The sequence below is a fragment of the Chlorocebus sabaeus genome, chromosome 11 (assembly GCF_047675955.1).
Source record: "Chlorocebus sabaeus isolate Y175 chromosome 11, mChlSab1.0.hap1, whole genome shotgun sequence".
Lineage (NCBI taxonomy): Eukaryota > Metazoa > Chordata > Mammalia > Primates > Cercopithecidae > Chlorocebus > Chlorocebus sabaeus.
In genome coordinates, this window is record NC_132914.1 from 52,159,388 (window position 1) to 52,176,081 (window position 16,694).

Below are 16,694 nucleotides of genomic sequence, written 5' to 3' on the forward strand. Positions count from 1 at the left end.
GCAAGTTCCTTAACTGCTTTTGTCCTTGGTTTCCTTATCTGTTAATTTAGACACAGTCTTTTTTGGGAAGATAAGTAAGAAACACTTTTCCTACAGATTTTAATACATTTTGACAAATGTATATGCCTGTGTAACCACCACTACAAAGTATTTAATATTTCTATCACTCCAAAGGTTCCTTGTGCCTTTTTTTTTTTTTTTTTTCAGGCAATCCCTACCCTTCACTCCTGGCCCCAGGCAACCACTGATCTACTTTCTAGAATAGACTTTTCTTTTCTAGCAGTTCAAATAAATGGAATCTATACAGCATATATTCTTTTGTGTCTGGCTCCTTTCACTCAGCATAATGTTTCTGAGATTGATCTATGTTGTTGCACGTATCACTGATTCGGTCCTCCTGCCCTCACTTTTTTTTTTTTTTTGAGACAGAGTTTTGCTCTTGTTGCCCGGGCTGGAGTGTAATGGCATGACCTTGGGTCACTGCAACCTCTGCCTCCCGGGTTGAAGGGAGTCTCCTGCCTCAGCCTCCCAAGTAGCTGGGATTACAGGAATGTACCACCACACCCGGCTAATTTTGTATTTTTAGTAGAGATGGGGTTTCTCCATGTTGGTCAGGCTGGTCTCGAACTCCTCATCTCAGGTGATCCACCCACCTTGGCCTCCCAAAGTGCTGGGATTACAGGCATGAGCCACAGTGCCCGGCCTCAGTCCCACTTTTTGCTGAGAACTATTCCATTGTATGGGTGCGATTTATCCATTTACCTGTTGATAGACATTTGGGTTGTTTCTAGTTTTTGGCCATTATGCATAAGTTGCTACAAACTTTCAAGTACAAATCTCTGTGGGGACATATTTTTTATTTCACTTGGGTAAATCTAGTAGTTGAATTGCTGAATCATATGGTAAGAGTATATTTAATTTTATAAGAAATCGCCAAACTTTTTTTCAGAGTTGTTCCATTTTATCCTCCCACCAGTAATATATGAGAGCTTCAGTTTCTCTATATTCTCATCAGCACTTGCTATTATTAGACTTAAATTTTAGCTATTCCAGTGGGTGTGTCATGGTATCTTATTGTGGTTTAAATTTGTATTTCCCCAATGGCTAATATCATTGAGCATCTTTTCATGTGCTTATTTTATATATATACATATATATATATATATTTTTTTAGACAGAATCTCGCTCTGTCACCCAGGCTGGAGTGCAGTGGCATGATCTCAGTTCACTGCAACCTCTACCTCTCAGCTTACTGCAACCTCTGCCTCCCAGGGTCAAACAATTCTCATGCCTCAGCCTTTTGAGTGGCTGTGATTACAGGCGTGTGCCACCACACCCAGCTAATTTTTTTTTTTTTTTTTGTAGTAGAGATGGGGTTTTGTCCTGTTGACCAGGCTTTCTTGAACTCCTGGTCTCAAGTGATCCTCCCGCCTCAGCCTTCCAAAATGCTGGGATTACAGGTGTGAACCACCATACTTGGCTTCATTTTTTTTTTATGGTGTTAAGTGCCTGTTCAAATCTTTTGGCAACATATTAAAAAATGTGTGTGTGTGTGTGTGTGTGTGTGTGTGTGTATATATATTCCTTAATCTATCAATTTTACTTTTTTAGAAATGAAACTACCAATATTCAGTGGATAAGGCTAGGAACTGGGAACAAAACGAATCAGTGGGAGAAAGGCTGAATGAATTGTAGTATACCATGGGCTATTATGCAGCTATGAAAAAGAATGCATTCATGCTCTAGGAGATGACTCTGAGGACTTTTGGCAAGTAGGAGTGAATGAGCAAAGCAAAATGACAAGCAGGGCATAATATTATCTCAATTTTGTAACACAAATAATGACCAAAAAACCTGTCTCTCTCTCACTCCTTTTCCTTTTTTAATCTAATAGTATTATATAAATAGGGAGAATAATAAGAAAATATTATAAGAAAAATAATATTTTTTTTGTTGTTAAAGTGGTTTCTTGGGCGTTCTGTAGGATGGAGGGTGGGTGCTGATGTTCGGGGAAAGATGTGTCTGCAATAAAAGTGCATATTAATTTAGGTAAAATTACGTGTGAAAAGGAAAAGAATCCCTATCATACTAGAATGAGAGTTAAATGAAGTATATGCAAATTACCTAGTAAGTACCTCACACATGTGAACTGTCAGTAAATAGAAACTCATGGAAAATTGGATAGTATTCGCATCTGTTAATGATTAACTCCTGAGAACAGGAGATAGAATCCAGAAACAGATTCACTTTGTGGTTTGTCAATACAAATGGTTTGATTTTTGGCATTTTTGAAGCTACCTATTACATAATCTACATTTTGCAACCTTTTTTAATTTGGAGGAATGGGGCACAGGGATGATAAGCTCAGGAAGAGCGTGCGTAATAAAATAGTTATGCCTGTGGAAATGTAGGCATTTGGCAGTGTAGCTGATAGGGGCCCGCTGGTGGCTTATTAAGGAGGAACTTCCTCTCTCTTTTTGACAGTGACTTTCCTCTGTTACTTGGTGGCTTTCTAGGACCTCTAAGGGAGAGGTCCCATTCCCTCAAGTTCTGGTAGTACGTCACCTTCTCTTTGATTTTTATTAATTCTTGTCTTCATTTCTACCCCCAGGATCATGTATATGAACTTCTCAATACCATTGATGCCTGCCAATGCCATTTTGATATCGTAAGATCCTTTGCAATCTCTTCTATTGTAGAGTCAAAGAAAAGGCCAGGTCTAGGTTGGGAGGTCTAGGTCTAGTCGCAGGATGGGGTGGGAAGGGACTGGAAGGATGGCTGTTTTGTTTATTCCTTCTCAGGACTGTAATTGTTTTGTAAAAGAAGTACTGAAGTGAAAATGTATTTACATGTTAAGCAGATCAGCAATGTGATTTAATTAATTAAAAAATTACATAAGAACCTTCTTCACCTTTTCTTTCTCCTAAAAGCTACGTTATTTCCTGGCCTCCCTGTATCTTTAGCTCACTTTTAGCACCTGATTTTGTTCCAATTTTCTTATTCTTCTTTTCAATCCTGTCAGTTCCTACTTCTAAATAGATTTACTCAGAATCTGTTGAGCACGGTCCAGAGTGGTTGGGGAAAGAAGGAGCTCCAGGTTGATTGGCCATGCAGTCCTTGGGTTCCTATGTATTTTCCTTGTAGAATCTCAACTTTGATTTCACTCGGAGTTACCTGGACTTGATTGTGACTTACACCTCAGTCATTTTACTTCTGTCACGGATTGAAGATCGACGGATACTCATTGGCATGTACAATTGTGCCCATGAGATGCTGCATGGGCATGGGTGAGTAAAGGGGATAATATTGTATGAAGAGTCTCACACATGGTGCTATGATGTAGAGAGTCCCTCATGCAAAGAAAATCGATGCCATGATTTCTTATATGAGAACCTATAATCTACATTGACCCAGGCAAAATAAGGTATGCTTTTACATATTCAGTTGACTCTGAAACAACGTGGGTTTGAACTACACGGGTCCACTTTATACATGGATTTTTTTTCAGCCAAACATGGATTGAAAATGTAGTGTTGGTGGGATGTGAAATCCACCTATACAGAGGGCTGATTTTTCAAATGGTGTGGGTCTGCAGGACTGACTGCGAGACTTCAGTATGCACGCGATATTGGCATACGTGGGAGTCTTGGAACCAATCTCCCTGCCTATACTGAGAGACAACTGTGGTTAATTCTTGAATATCTGCTAGTGGATTATCCAATTTGCATCATCTCTGAACAAGTTTTAATCCTGAACTGGCTTCTACTCTGATTTTCAGGTTATTACAAAAGGCAAAGAAAATTATTTTTAGTGTTGGTAGGAATAATACTAGTGAAGTAAATCCATTAGAAGTAACTAATGCATGATAATACATTTGAAGCCACATATAAATGGATTGTGAATTGTCTGCAGTTCTGTCCCCCTCCATTAGTGCAAATATAAGTATTTAAGGGCTGAAAACATGAAGACTAGAGGGATCAGAGTGGGTCGTAGCACATCATTCTATGATGATGTGCATTCCCACGTGCCTACGTGGATACCTAGACACATGCCTTACCCGTTAGCTTTGGATATTTATATATCCTTTTGGGTTGTATAACGATTTGGATCTAGGCATATTACTTGATTTTGAACGAATTAACAGATTTATAGAGTACCTATCATGTGTCCAACCCTATTTTTGGTGCTTATAAGGAAGAAAATTTCATGGGCCTGCCCAAAATGAAATGGTTCTATTTAGCCATAGCTTAGTACACCTGAGCCTGGAGTGGGTTATCTTTATATGTAATTTACAGTTTAGTATGTATATCTTTGGAGGTGGTGGGGAGTGCCAGCCTATGCACATATCTTTATCTTACATGCAAACATAAGAGTTGTGCTTTCTTCTAGTGACCCCAGTTTTGCCCGTCTGGGTCAGATGGTCTTGGAGTATGACCACCCTCTGAAGAAGCTGACAGAAGAGTTTGGGCCTCACACAAAGGCAAGTTCCCTGAGAGTGCAGAATTCCTCAGGCGGAAGTACATTGTCCTCATCATTGCCGCTAAAGTTTCATTTGCTTTTCCCCACAGGCTGTGAGTGGAGCCCTCCTCTCTTTGCATTTCCTCTTTGTCCGAAGGAACCAGGGGGCTGAGCAGTGGCGCAGTGCCCAACTTCTCAGCCTCATCAGCAATCCCCCAGCCATGATTAACCCTGCCAATTCAGATACAGTGAGTGCCCTTTTCCTTTTGTTAGTGGAAGCATTCTCTTTGCCAAGGCTGTCATCTCTGTAGAGGATACTTCTTTCCGAAAACATCAGGACTCAAAAATGTTTTAGTCTTCTTCTAGGATATGTCTCTAAGTTGAGCACTTCTTGTAGCTAAAAAAATCATGGTTGGTTTGGGGCTTTTGTTTGGATCAGGGTTAGTGGTTTAACAAAAGTGATCTATAAGCAGTCAGCCTGCCCATAGAAGGAATTTAGTATATATTCATAGAATGAATGAATGGATGAAACAGAGTCATTAGGCACCTATTAAGCCTGGCAGCAACTTGATTTTAGGAATCAATTAACTTATTTTTATTTTTTTGAGACAGTGTCTTACTCTGTCACCCAGGCTGGAGTACACTGGCATGATCACTTCTTACTGCAGCCTCCACCTCCTGGGCTCAAGTGATCCTCCCACTTCAGCCTCCTGAGTAGCTGGGACTACAGGTGTGTGCCACCATGGTTGGCCAATTTTGTGTTTTGTTTTTTTTCTGAGACGGAGTCTCGCTCTGTCGCCCAGGCTGGAGTGCAATGGCCGGATCTCAGCTCACTGCAAGCTCCGCCTCCTGGGTTCACGCCATTCTCCTGCCTCAGCCTCCTGAGTAGCTGGGACTACAGGCGCCTGCCACCACGCCCGGCTAATTTTTTGTATTTTTTAGTAGAGACGGGGTTTCACCGTGTTAGCCAGGATGGTCTTGATCTCCTGACCTCGTGATCTTGGCCTCCCAAAGTGCTGGGATTACAGACTTGAGCCACTGCGCCCAGCCTAATTTTCTTTATTTTTGTTTATTTAATTTAATTTTTATTTTTGAGACAGAGTCTCACTCTGTCACCCAGGCTGGAGTGCGGTAGCACGATCTTGGCTCACTGCAACCTCCCCATCCTGGTTCAAGCGATTCTCCTGTCTCTGCCTCTCAAGTAGCTTGGACTACAGGTACACACCCCCACACCTGGCTAATTTTTTTTGGCGTGTGTCTTTAGTAGAGACAGGGTTTCACCATGTTGGCCAGTCTGGTCTTGAACTCCCGACATCAAGTGATCCGTGTGCCTTGGCCTCCCAAAGTGCTGGGATTACAGGCGTGAGCCACCGCGCCCAGACTATTTATTTTTTTGTGGAGACGAGGTATCACTATATTGCACAGGCTGGTCTCGAACTCCTGGGCTCAAGTGATCCTCCTGCCTCAGCCTGCCAAAGTGCTGGGATTATGTGTGTGAGCCACTGTGCCTGGCCAGGAATCAATTAATTAATAGATGTTTTTGTCTGATGACTGTGGGCTCAAAGTTCTTCCCTCAAAGAACTTATAGTCTGGTAGGGAATACATGCCATGTAGTCATAAAAATACAACTGATGGTACATAATTAGTGATAAGTGCCAAACGAGTGATTTACACTTTAAGCAGTAAAATAATCCAAAGGATTATTCATCACAGGGAGAAATCATGAGAAGGTTTTTGAGTCTTGCTCTCCTCATTTTATTGTTATTAAAAATATCTAACTGTTGAAGATAAGTTATGTCAAACCTTTTGCTTGTTCTGACTTCCAGCCCAAGTTCCTCTTTCTTTTCTCAACAGTATTGTTTTTCCCTCACTCCACCTCCAGTGCCTCATCACCTCCATTATTGGCAGGCTTCCCCGCTATTGGTTTATCAATGTGCCCTAAACTAGTCTGGTAAAATAAAAGTTAGTTAAAAAAAAATTTTAGAGATAGGGTTTTGCTCTGTTGCCTAGACTGGAGTGCAGTGGTACAATCACAGCTCACTGCAGCCTTGACCTCCTGGGTTCAAGATATCCTCCTATCTCTGCCTCCTGTGTACCTAGGACTACAGGTGCACACCACCATGTCTGGCTAATTTTTCAATTTTTTGTAGAGACAAGGTCACACTGTGTTGCCCAGGCTGGTCTTGAACTCCTGGCCTCAAGCTATCCTCCTGCCCCTGCCTCCCAAAGTGTTGAGATTAAAGGCGTTAGCCACCACCCCTGGCCAAAAGTTAGTTTTGATACTCAGATTCTAGCTTGTCCTTTCTCCTTTAGAGGAAGGCCAGGTTAAATAACTGATCATGTTTGCTTCTCTTCTCACAGATGGCCTGTGAGTATCTGTCTGTGGAAGTCATGGAGCGCTGGATCATCAGTAAGTTTAGTGGGATTAGGTGGCAGTGGATGAAGCAGCAAGTTACATGAAGAACAGGTTCTAAAAGTCTTCCTCTGCACTGTTTTCCCACCTTCAGTTGGGTTTCTTCTTTGTCATGGGTGCCTCAACTCCAACAGCCAGTGCCAGAAGCTGTGGAAGCTGTGTCTGCAGGGCTCCCTGTACATCACCCTCATCCGTGAGGATGTGCTGCAGGTGCACAAAGTCACTGAGGACCTGTTTAGCAGTTTGAAAGGGTGAGACACACAAGAGCCAAACTGATCTTCCTTGAATAGTTTTTAGCACCCCCAACATCCTTTTCAGTCTCCACAAGTGTTCCCAGATACTGGTGGTAACGATTAATTCTAACTATTGAAGAAACATAGATTAAATACCTACTATTAGCTAATTGCTTCACTGGGTTTTAGAGATACAATAATGAATAACATAACATGGAGGTTAAGAGCATAGACTCTGAAACCAGATTGCTTGGGTTTGAATTCAGGCTCTACCACTAGTTGTGTGGCCTTGGGCAAGTTGCTCAAATTTCCCATGCCATTACCTCAATTTCCTCATCTATAAAATGTGGATAACAGTAGTACCTCCCTATGGCCTACCTCATAGGGTTGTTATGAAGAATAAAAGGGTTATTATTTGTAAAGCAGGTGGAAAAGTTCCTGGTACATTGTAAGTGCTATGAGCTTATTAAAGAAAAACAAAGACAGTTTCTGCTCTCGAGGAATCTATAAATTGGTAGAAAATAAACAAATTGTTTGATAGAGTAAGAGATTATAATGTGTAAACCAAAGTACTGTGGAAGCATTTAGAAGGACACTTAAACTGGCCTTTCAGGATCTGGAAGAAACTGGAGACAGGTAGATCTGAAGGGCTAAACAGTTGAAGAGAGAGAGAGAGAGAGAGTGTGTGTGTGTCTGTGTGTGTGTATGTGTAATTGTGTGTGTGTGCCTGCGTATTGGGTAAAAAGGTAGGGGAGCTGCTTGAGGCAAAGAAAGATATTGTAGGCAGAGAAATTATCAAGATTTTTGAGGCAACAAAGAGCATGGCAAGTTTTGAGAAGTTCATGTAGTTCAGTGCATGGGCAGCTGGGTTATAAAAATGAAGATGTTGAGAGATGAATTTGGAGAGGTAAATTAGGATGTTGTATGCTTTGCTATGGAGTTCGAATCCATCCCAAAGAGGATGGGGAGCTATTGAGTGATTTCAGACAGGGGAGTGACATGATCATATCTGCATTTTACTGGCTGCATGGAAGAAAAGAAATTACATGGGCAAAACTAGAGGCAGAGATTAATTAAGTAAATTAGGAGGAATTGAGGATGATGTCAAGGTTTCTGGCATGGATATCTGGCATTCCTTAAGATAAGAGAGCATGTGATAAAAGCAAGTTTGTGGGGGAAAGATTGCGTGGTTAGTTTTTAACAGGTTGACTTTGAAGTGTCTGTGGGACACTGAAGATAGATGTGTTAGGCCTTCTACTTTATGATTCTGGAACTTGGGAGTGACGTCTGGATTCAGATAAAGATTGGTGAGTTGGTAATCAAAGCAGGAGAGTAGTTGAGATTACTCAGGAGCACATGCGGAGTGAGAACAGAATGGGATAAACCTCTGTGTACGGTGATATTTAAGGGCCAGAGGAATCAGTGGGAGATATTGAAAAGAAGAGGGAAAAGAGAAGCCAACAAAGAAAATGTTCATTGGATTTGGCTATAAAGATGGTGTTAGTGCCCATCTTGTGAACAACTTGAGTGGTGAAGTTGAAAGCTGGGCTGCAGTGAGTTTAGGAGCAAGTGAGAGGTATGGAATTTAATAAACAACTCTTTCAAAGTTTGACTGTAAAGGGAAGAATAGAGAGAGGTAAAATGAGAAGGAGTGGGATTAAGGAAAGGGTCAAAATACCAATATTTTTTTCTGGTTGCAAATAAAACATCCAGAAATGTAAAAAGTGCAAAGTGGAAGTTGGCTACACTATCACCTCCCAGAATAGTTTGATGTGCATCTTCCAGATGTGTGTGTGTGTGTGTGCGCATGTGTGTGTGTGTATAAACACATAAAGGTGGCATGTATTTTCAACCTTATGAAAGTAATTTTTAAAAAGCAGTGGATCCACACTCGACATTATGTTCTATGGTTTGCTTAAAAAAACTTTCTATGTTTTGGATATCTTTGAATATCAGTCTATAGAGACTTACTATTTTTAACAGTTGAATAATATTATGTTATGTGGTTTTAACATAATTTATTTACCCAATCCTCTATTGATGGATATTTACACTGTTTCCATTTAAAAAAATCATTATAAACAATGCTAAATGAACATTCTTAGACATATATCTTTGTGAATCTGTGAATATTTTTTCTTTTCTTTTCTTTTCTCTTTTTTTTTTTGAAACTTGAGTTTTGCCCTTGTTGTCCAGGCTGGAATGCAATGGTGCCATCTCGGTTCACTGTAACCTCCACCTCCCGGGTTCAAGCATTTCTCCTGTTTCAGCCTCCCGAGTAGCTGGGATTACAAGCATGTGCCACCACTGGCTAATTTTTTGTATTTTTAGTAGAGACGGGGTTTTACCATGTTGGCCAGGCTGGTCTCGAACTCCTGATCTCAGGTGATCACCCACCTCGGCCTCCCAAAGTGCTGGGATTACAGGCATGAGCCACCATGCCTGGACTTGAATCTGTGAATATTTCTATAGGGTAAATTCTTAGAAGTGGAATTGCTGGAGTAAAGGGTATGTACATTTCAATTTTTTTTTTTTTTTTTTTTTTTTTTTGAGACAGAGTCTAGCTCTGTCGCCCAGGCTGGAGTGCAGTGGGCCAGATCGCGGCTCACTGCAAGCTCTGCCTCCCGGGTTCACACCATTCCCCTGCCTCAGCCTCCCGAGTAGCCGGGACTACAGGCGCCCCCCACCTTGCCCGGCTAGTTTTTTTGTATTTTTTAGTAAAGGTGGGGTTTCACCGTGTTAGCCAGGATGGTCTCGATCTCCCGACCTCGTGATCCACCAGCCTCAGCCTCCCAAAGTGCTGGGATTACAGGCGTGAGCCACCGAGCCCGGCCCATTTCAAATTTTAATAGCTCTTACCAAATTGCCCTCTAACCAGTTATTATCAAGAGCCTATGAGAATACTGATTTCTCACTCTCAACAACTAAGTATTATCATTAAAAACCATTGCCAGAGTTAAGAAAGAGTAAATCTGAGGTTAATAATTAGAAGTTACAGGAGGTAGATTTGGGCATCTGCATGAAAAAACTTTCTAATGATTACTGCTTCCAAGGAATGGAAGGGATGTTTGAAGGGTGTTCAGTTCTCCATCACTAAGAGCAGCAACTAACTTGTATGATTTATAGTTTAGGGGATTCTTTGACATAAATGATCTAATTTATCTTCATGAAAATTCAAGAATAAGTATTAATATCTTTTTTTTGTAAATGAGAAAATGGAGGCTCAGTCTCAGTGTCACTCAATAAAAGGTGAAATTAGGACACAATTCCAGGTTTTCGGACTCTGAATCTTTTCTCTTTCCACTGTGCTATGCAGAGATTGAAATAATTATCCAACAGGATTGCTGTGAAGTTGAATGTTGATTTAATTAAGATACTTTCCAACTCCAAACTTCTTTGATTTTATGCTAGTTCAATAAAGTAGTGGTTTGGAGAAAGGAAATGAGAGGTGATGAAGTCCCATTAATGTGGTGGCAATAGTGATGCAGGACCAGAGAAAACAAATATAAGGAACATAGAAAGTCTAAGATCATGCTGGTATTTTGAGCATGGGTCACTAGTAGAAAAAAAGAGATGTGGTTAGGAGAATCAAATATTGCAGAAAATTAAAAACAATGAAAAGGCCTTCTAATTTGGTGATTCAAAAGTTCACATTGACCTTACAGAGAGCATTTGCTTAGTGCTGAAGGCTTTGTGGGATTCAAGGGTCAGTGAGAGGTGAGGAAGTAAAGAGAGTACAGGTGTCTCTTTGGAGAAGTTTGGTGGTGTGGGAAAATAAGCAGAGTTCAGTGGATTGTCAGGGTCAAGCAAGGGTCTTCTTAGAACAAGGGAGGCTTTGAACTTATTTGTTGGGAGAAGAGAATAAGCCAGTGGAGAAGGAGAGTTTAAAGTATCAAAAAGATAACTGATAAAGTGAAATTCTAAAAGGAAGTTGGTGGGAATGGGACCCAGGGTAGAGATTGAGTAACTACTTTTACTTGAGAGCAGGGCCTGTGTTATATTTATACACTGTTCCCTTTATTTCCCTTAAACCTGGAAGAGTGCCTTGATTTGAAGGAGTCAAGGCAGGAGCACGGGAAGAGAAGTCTAGCCCCAGTTTTGCCATTAAAGCCCTATGTGACCTTGACGAGTCATTTCCCTTCCCTAGGTATTATTTTCTGTATCTGTAAAATTATGAGGTAGAGTCGAATTATCTCTAAGCTGTGAGTCTTTTATTAATAGGCTAGGGTGAGAAGTAGGGTTTGGAAAGATCCCGCCTGTGAGGGCTGCACATGCTCCCACCAGGGTGTAGGCTGGACTCTCTGAGGGCTGGGAAGGTGAGGCAAGGGCCCTAATGGGCAGTATCGTCAACCCCACTGTGCTTGTGTCAATCCTCAGGTATGGCAAGCGAGTGGCAGACATAAAGGAGAGCAAGGAGCATGTAATTGCAAACAGGTAAAGGGTGGTGAATGCACTCTCTGAGAGGGGATGGAATAGGATTCTCTTCTCACTTTTGTTCTCACCTAAGCCATCCTTGGTTTCTGTACAGCTTTGTTGCCTCAACCCAAGAACTTGCTGCCCCATACATTATTTTTTCCTTCCTTCCTTCCTTCCTTCCTTCCTTCCTTCCTTCCTTCCTTCCTTCCTTCCTTCCTTCCTTCCTTCCTTTCCTTCCTTCCTTCCTTCCTTCCTTCCTTCCTTCCTTCCTTCCTTCCTTCCTTCCTTCCTTCCTTCCTTCCTTCCTTCCTCTCTCTCTCTCTCTCTCTCTCTCTCTCTCTCTCTCTCTTTCTTCTTTCTTTCTTTCTTTCTTTCTTTCTTTCTTTCTTTCTTTCTTTCTTTCTTTCTTTCTTTCTTTCTTTCTTTCTTTCTTTCTTTCTTTCTTTCTTTCGATGCAGTCTCGCTCTGTTGCCCACGCTGGAGTGCAATGGCATGATCTCAGCTCACTGCAACCTCCACTTCCTAGGTTCAAGCGATTCTCCTGCCTCAGCCTTCCAAGTAGCTGGGATTACAGGCACCCACCACCACACCTGGCTAATTTTTGTATTTTTTGTAGAGACAGGGTTTCGCCATGTTGGCCAGGCTGGTCTTGAACACCTGACCTCAGGTGATCTGCCCACCTCGGCCTCCCAAAGTGCTGGAATTACAGGCAAGAGCCACTGCTCCCGGCCCTTTTTTCTTTTTAAACCAAGTCTAACTTGAGCATTGAACCTTCCTTCTGCCTGATATCTCTTCCTAAATATAGCTTTCTTCTGTGCTGCCTGTGGAGGGTTTTTAAGGGTGGGAGAGGTGATAGTCATGTTCCCCTTTTCTTCCTTAGTGGCCAGTTTCATTGTCAAAGGCGGCAATTTCTGCGGATGGCAGTGAAGGAGCTGGAGACTGTGTTGGCTGATGAACCGGGACTACTGGGTCCCAAGGCAAGAGGAAGAAATATTGGGAGGGGGATGATGACCAGTGATAAGAGACTGTGTAGCTACATGGCATTCATGAGATTTTGCCTTTCTGAGGCAAAATGTGATTCATTTGTATGTATATATGCTGATTCCCTGGAACCTTCTTAGAGTACCCCAAAACTTTGTGTATCTCTTTTTTTGGCACTATACATAGTATGTCATGTAGTATAGCTACTTTTATACTTGTCTTGTCCTCTATTTGAATGTGAACTAATTGGAGACAGAGCTTGTTTTTTTGTTTCAAACCACATAAATGCCCAGTAAATATTTCTGAAACTTAATTTGATAGGGAGAGAAGCGTACTAATTGTGAGCTCGTGTCAACATGTGTACTTGTCTGATTGTGTGTTATATAGTCCAGGTTTTTTGATGAATCTGAATGTTTATTATTGGACACTGTTGTGGCTACACAATTACATCCACACATGTATTATCATGGTAGTTTTCTCTGTGCTTTGAAATCCATTTTTAAAGTTGAAAATTCTAATAGTCTCTACCCTCTCCATAGGCTCTTTTTGCTTTCATGGCCCTGTCCTTCATTCGTGATGAGGTCACCTGGCTGGTTCGCCACACAGAGAATGTCACCAAGACAAAGACACCTGAGGACTATGCTGACTCGTTAGTACTTGACATGGCTAAGAACCTTGTCCTTAGATGGACTGGGGACAGGGAGGCATGAGATAACCTCAGGAGGTCTCAATTTCTGCCCTGTTATCCCTGCGTTTGTCTCAGTTCATATTTCTAGTCTTATTCATCTCTGTTCTCATTCTCAACTTCATAGGAGCATTGCAGAGCTACTTTTCTTGTTGGAGGAGATTAGGTCTCTGGTCCGAAGACACATCAAAGTGATACAGCAATACCACCTTCAGTACTTGGCAAGATTTGATGCTCTTGTGCTCAGTGACATCATTCAGGTATTATGTTTAATTGATTATACTTTGGAAATTTCAGGATGATCCCTAGTGATTTTCCTATTGAAACCACTCTGGCTGAATCTCATGCTCTGCAAGTTAGGTGTCAAAAAGTCCAATCTGCCGCTTTATATTTGTTAAAAGAAAAAGAAAGGACTAATAATCTCAGCAGTCTTTTTTTTCTCCCCACTAAGTGAAACTACACAGAAATAGGAGAGAAATATAAAGAGAAACTGAGTGTTAGAATGTCAGGGAACCCAGGGAGTTTCCTCCATCTCTAGATTGGCTTTTTCTCTCTGTTTTTGGCACTTAGCAATTCTTTCTACCTTCATACACTGATTGAGCCTCATGGTCCTAGTTTCTGTCCTAGGGAGCCTATGCCCACTTGACAATAACTGCAGCTCCTCTTTTAGAACTTGTCTGTGTGTCCAGAGGAGGAGTCCGTCATCATGTCCTCATTCGTCAGTACCCTCTCCTCTCTGAATCTCAAACAAGGTAACTGGAGGGAGGTGGGGGAGGCAGGACATATGTGGGGATGAACATCTTTTATCTGGAAATATTGATCTTTGAGCCAGGAAGTAGGACAAGATATCTTTGAAGAGGATCTACCATTCTGTGCAGCTGGATATTGGTGTGCTGTTTACTGTTTCCTTTTATACTTCTGTTTTCCTTGCAGTTGATAATGGAGAGAAATTTGAATTCTCAGGATTGAGGCTGGACTGGTTCCGCCTACAGGTAATGATCTGTTCCTGTGAAAGATTCCCATCCTCAGATTCTTCCTCCCCCACAATCTCTTCTCTTTTTTATCTCCTAAATTTGCTTTATGGAGTGAGTCAACTTTGAAAACTGCTAATTGGACAAGATATACTCAGGCCAAACTGTAATTCCAAGGCTAGGGCCCTTTTCATTCATCTTATTTTTCTCCACCCTTTCCCAACTCCAACTGCAGGCATACACTAGCGTGGCTAAGGCCCCTCTGCACCTACATGAGAACCCTGACTTAGCCAAGGTGATGAACCTCATTGTCTTCCACTCCCGAATGCTGGACTCAGTAGAAAAACTGCTGGTGGAAACTTCTGATCTGTCTACTTTCTGGTATGTCTTGGTTCAGAGCTCTCTTTAAAAAGTTTTATTGTTTCCTTTTTTCATTTTTTTCTCTATTATGCCACTTACTTCAAGGAAGTTTTTTTAAGGTTTTTTTATTTTAGTTTATTTTTTTTTGAGACAGGTCTCACTGTGTTGCCCAGGCTGGTCTTGAACTCCTGGCCTCAAGCAATCCCCCTCCCTTAACCTCCTGAGTAGCTGGGATTACAGGCAAGACCCACCAAGCTTGAACTAGAGCTCTTTATCAATTCATTTGCTCTCTTGCCTGGCCTCTGTGGAGGACTGTAATTCCCCTAGACAATTGGAAAGTGTCACTTTTTTGAGATCCCTTTAAGATGCTCAAACTCCATAGCTCACTTGTGTCAGCTTTTTAGGAATTTGAAGTTGATTCCCTTTTGTTCTGTATTCCCTTTTGTTCTTTTGTGGAAAGCCATTCGGATTTTACATAGTCTTCCCTTCTCTGGGGTAGTTAGCCCACACGTCTAGTTTCAGTCTCCTCTCTTTGGAAACTTCTTCAGTTTTGTTTTTTTTTTTTTACTCTAGGAACATTGTGATTTAAAAGTGACAGGAAAAACTTTGAGTTTTAGTGGACAGGAGTGAAAATAATTGAGACGCCTAGAGAATAGGGCCTTTGGAGAATGAGCTGGATGAGTTTGTCTTCCTTAGATAGCACTTGATGTTTTTAGGCAATCACCATTATACATAATTCCACCCTTTGAAGGATCAAACAAACAAGTGGAAACACCATGTGTTGCCTCTGCCTTCTGTAAGCAATGAGGTTGGGGAAGATATAATACCTGTATGTGAAAAGGACATCAACATAATACTTGCAAATGTAAGAAAGTGTAAAAGAGTACATGAAGTTGAGAGGACAGGGGTTGAGGAAAGATCAGTCTCATGGGATTAATTTGAGAAGATTTTCTGGAGCCTGAGTGTTAAATTTTGGGAGGAATGTGAATTAACACTACTGAAGGACTTCCAAATTAGGGGGAATGGCCCAAATCATGCCAAAGTTCTGAGGGAGGAATAGCAAATTTTGTGCAAGGAAAGGCAAGAAGATTATCGTTAAACTTGCCTGGGGTCCTTTATAAAAGTCTGGAAGAATTAAGTTTCTTGGGTTCCCTTCTATCTTAAGGGTAGGGAAATTAAGGAGGGAGTGGTAGATATCAGTAAATGTTTTTTGAAAGAATGAACATTCTCTCTGCCTCAAAGGGACTAGCTCTTAAACTCTATTTTTCTTTTCCTTTACTTTTTACTCACCACTTTAATAACAAGGACTAAACCCTGATTTAAAGTCTTCCCGTTTCTCTGCAGCTTTCATCTCCGTATCTTTGAGAAGATGTTTGCCATGACCTTGGAGGAACCTACCATGTTGCGTTATGCCATTGCTTTCCCCCTGATCTGTGCTCACTTTGTCCATTGCACTCATGAGATGTGCCCAGAGGAGGTAGGTGTCCTGAACTCCAGACCCTGTCCTCTTTCTAGTCACATCTCATCCTTATCACTGAACACAGTTCCAAGGATTGATTTTGGTCCCAGAAATGGTATAAACATAGATGTATGATATAAGTCCCTAAATATCTCAGCTTGATGTAGAATGTATCCTATCTCTGGGCCTCAGTTTCTTCTTCTGTAGGAATGGGTAAGAATCTTCTGTAAGATTCAGGCAAGGGATGAGAGCAGTATTGTGAGGAAGAAGTGGCCATCCTGGTGATGACAGTCTCTTCTTTGGTCCCTCTTTCCCATAGTACCCCCACCTGAAGAACCATGGTCTTCACCACTGCAACTCCTTCCTGGAAGAGTTGGCCAAGCAGACCAGCAATTGCGTCCTGGAGATCTGTGCTGAGCAGCGAAACCTGAGCGAGCAGGTAGGCTCAGCCTTTTCTGTTTCACTCTCCCCTCTGCCGGCCCTCAGCGCCTTCTCCTCTATCTAACTTTGTTTCCCTCTCAGATGCCAAGCTCAGTAACTCTTTCTCTCAAGTACGGCTAGGGCCTTTCTGTACTTGAGTTTATGGCAGAATTCTTTTCTTAGTGTAGTCCCTTCAGTCTTTCCTCCCTTAGGACTGGATAGAGGTGTCTAAAAATACTCTTATTTGAACAGCTGTACTCTAACGAAATCTGTGCTCTCACTTGAAGAGTTCTGAGAG

General features: G+C 41.6%; 1 protein-coding gene across 1 annotated transcript in view; it reads left to right on the plus strand.

Moving 5' to 3' along the window:
- NCKAP1L (NCK associated protein 1 like) overlaps positions 1-16,694 on the plus strand; it is a 48,076-nt gene that overhangs the window by 8,006 nt on the left and 23,376 nt on the right. Inside the window, exons 4-18 of the mRNA XM_008003522.3 lie at positions 2,612-2,668; positions 3,145-3,287; positions 4,390-4,480; positions 4,569-4,706; positions 6,820-6,868; positions 6,966-7,122; positions 11,482-11,538; positions 12,401-12,497; positions 13,041-13,150; positions 13,314-13,446; positions 13,857-13,938; positions 14,120-14,178; positions 14,393-14,538; positions 15,862-15,994; positions 16,296-16,415. Of these exons, the coding sequence (XP_008001713.2) occupies positions 2,612-2,668; positions 3,145-3,287; positions 4,390-4,480; positions 4,569-4,706; positions 6,820-6,868; positions 6,966-7,122; positions 11,482-11,538; positions 12,401-12,497; positions 13,041-13,150; positions 13,314-13,446; positions 13,857-13,938; positions 14,120-14,178; positions 14,393-14,538; positions 15,862-15,994; positions 16,296-16,415 (1,572 nt within the window). The remainder of the gene's footprint in view (positions 1-2,611; positions 2,669-3,144; positions 3,288-4,389; positions 4,481-4,568; positions 4,707-6,819; positions 6,869-6,965; positions 7,123-11,481; positions 11,539-12,400; positions 12,498-13,040; positions 13,151-13,313; positions 13,447-13,856; positions 13,939-14,119; positions 14,179-14,392; positions 14,539-15,861; positions 15,995-16,295; positions 16,416-16,694) is intronic.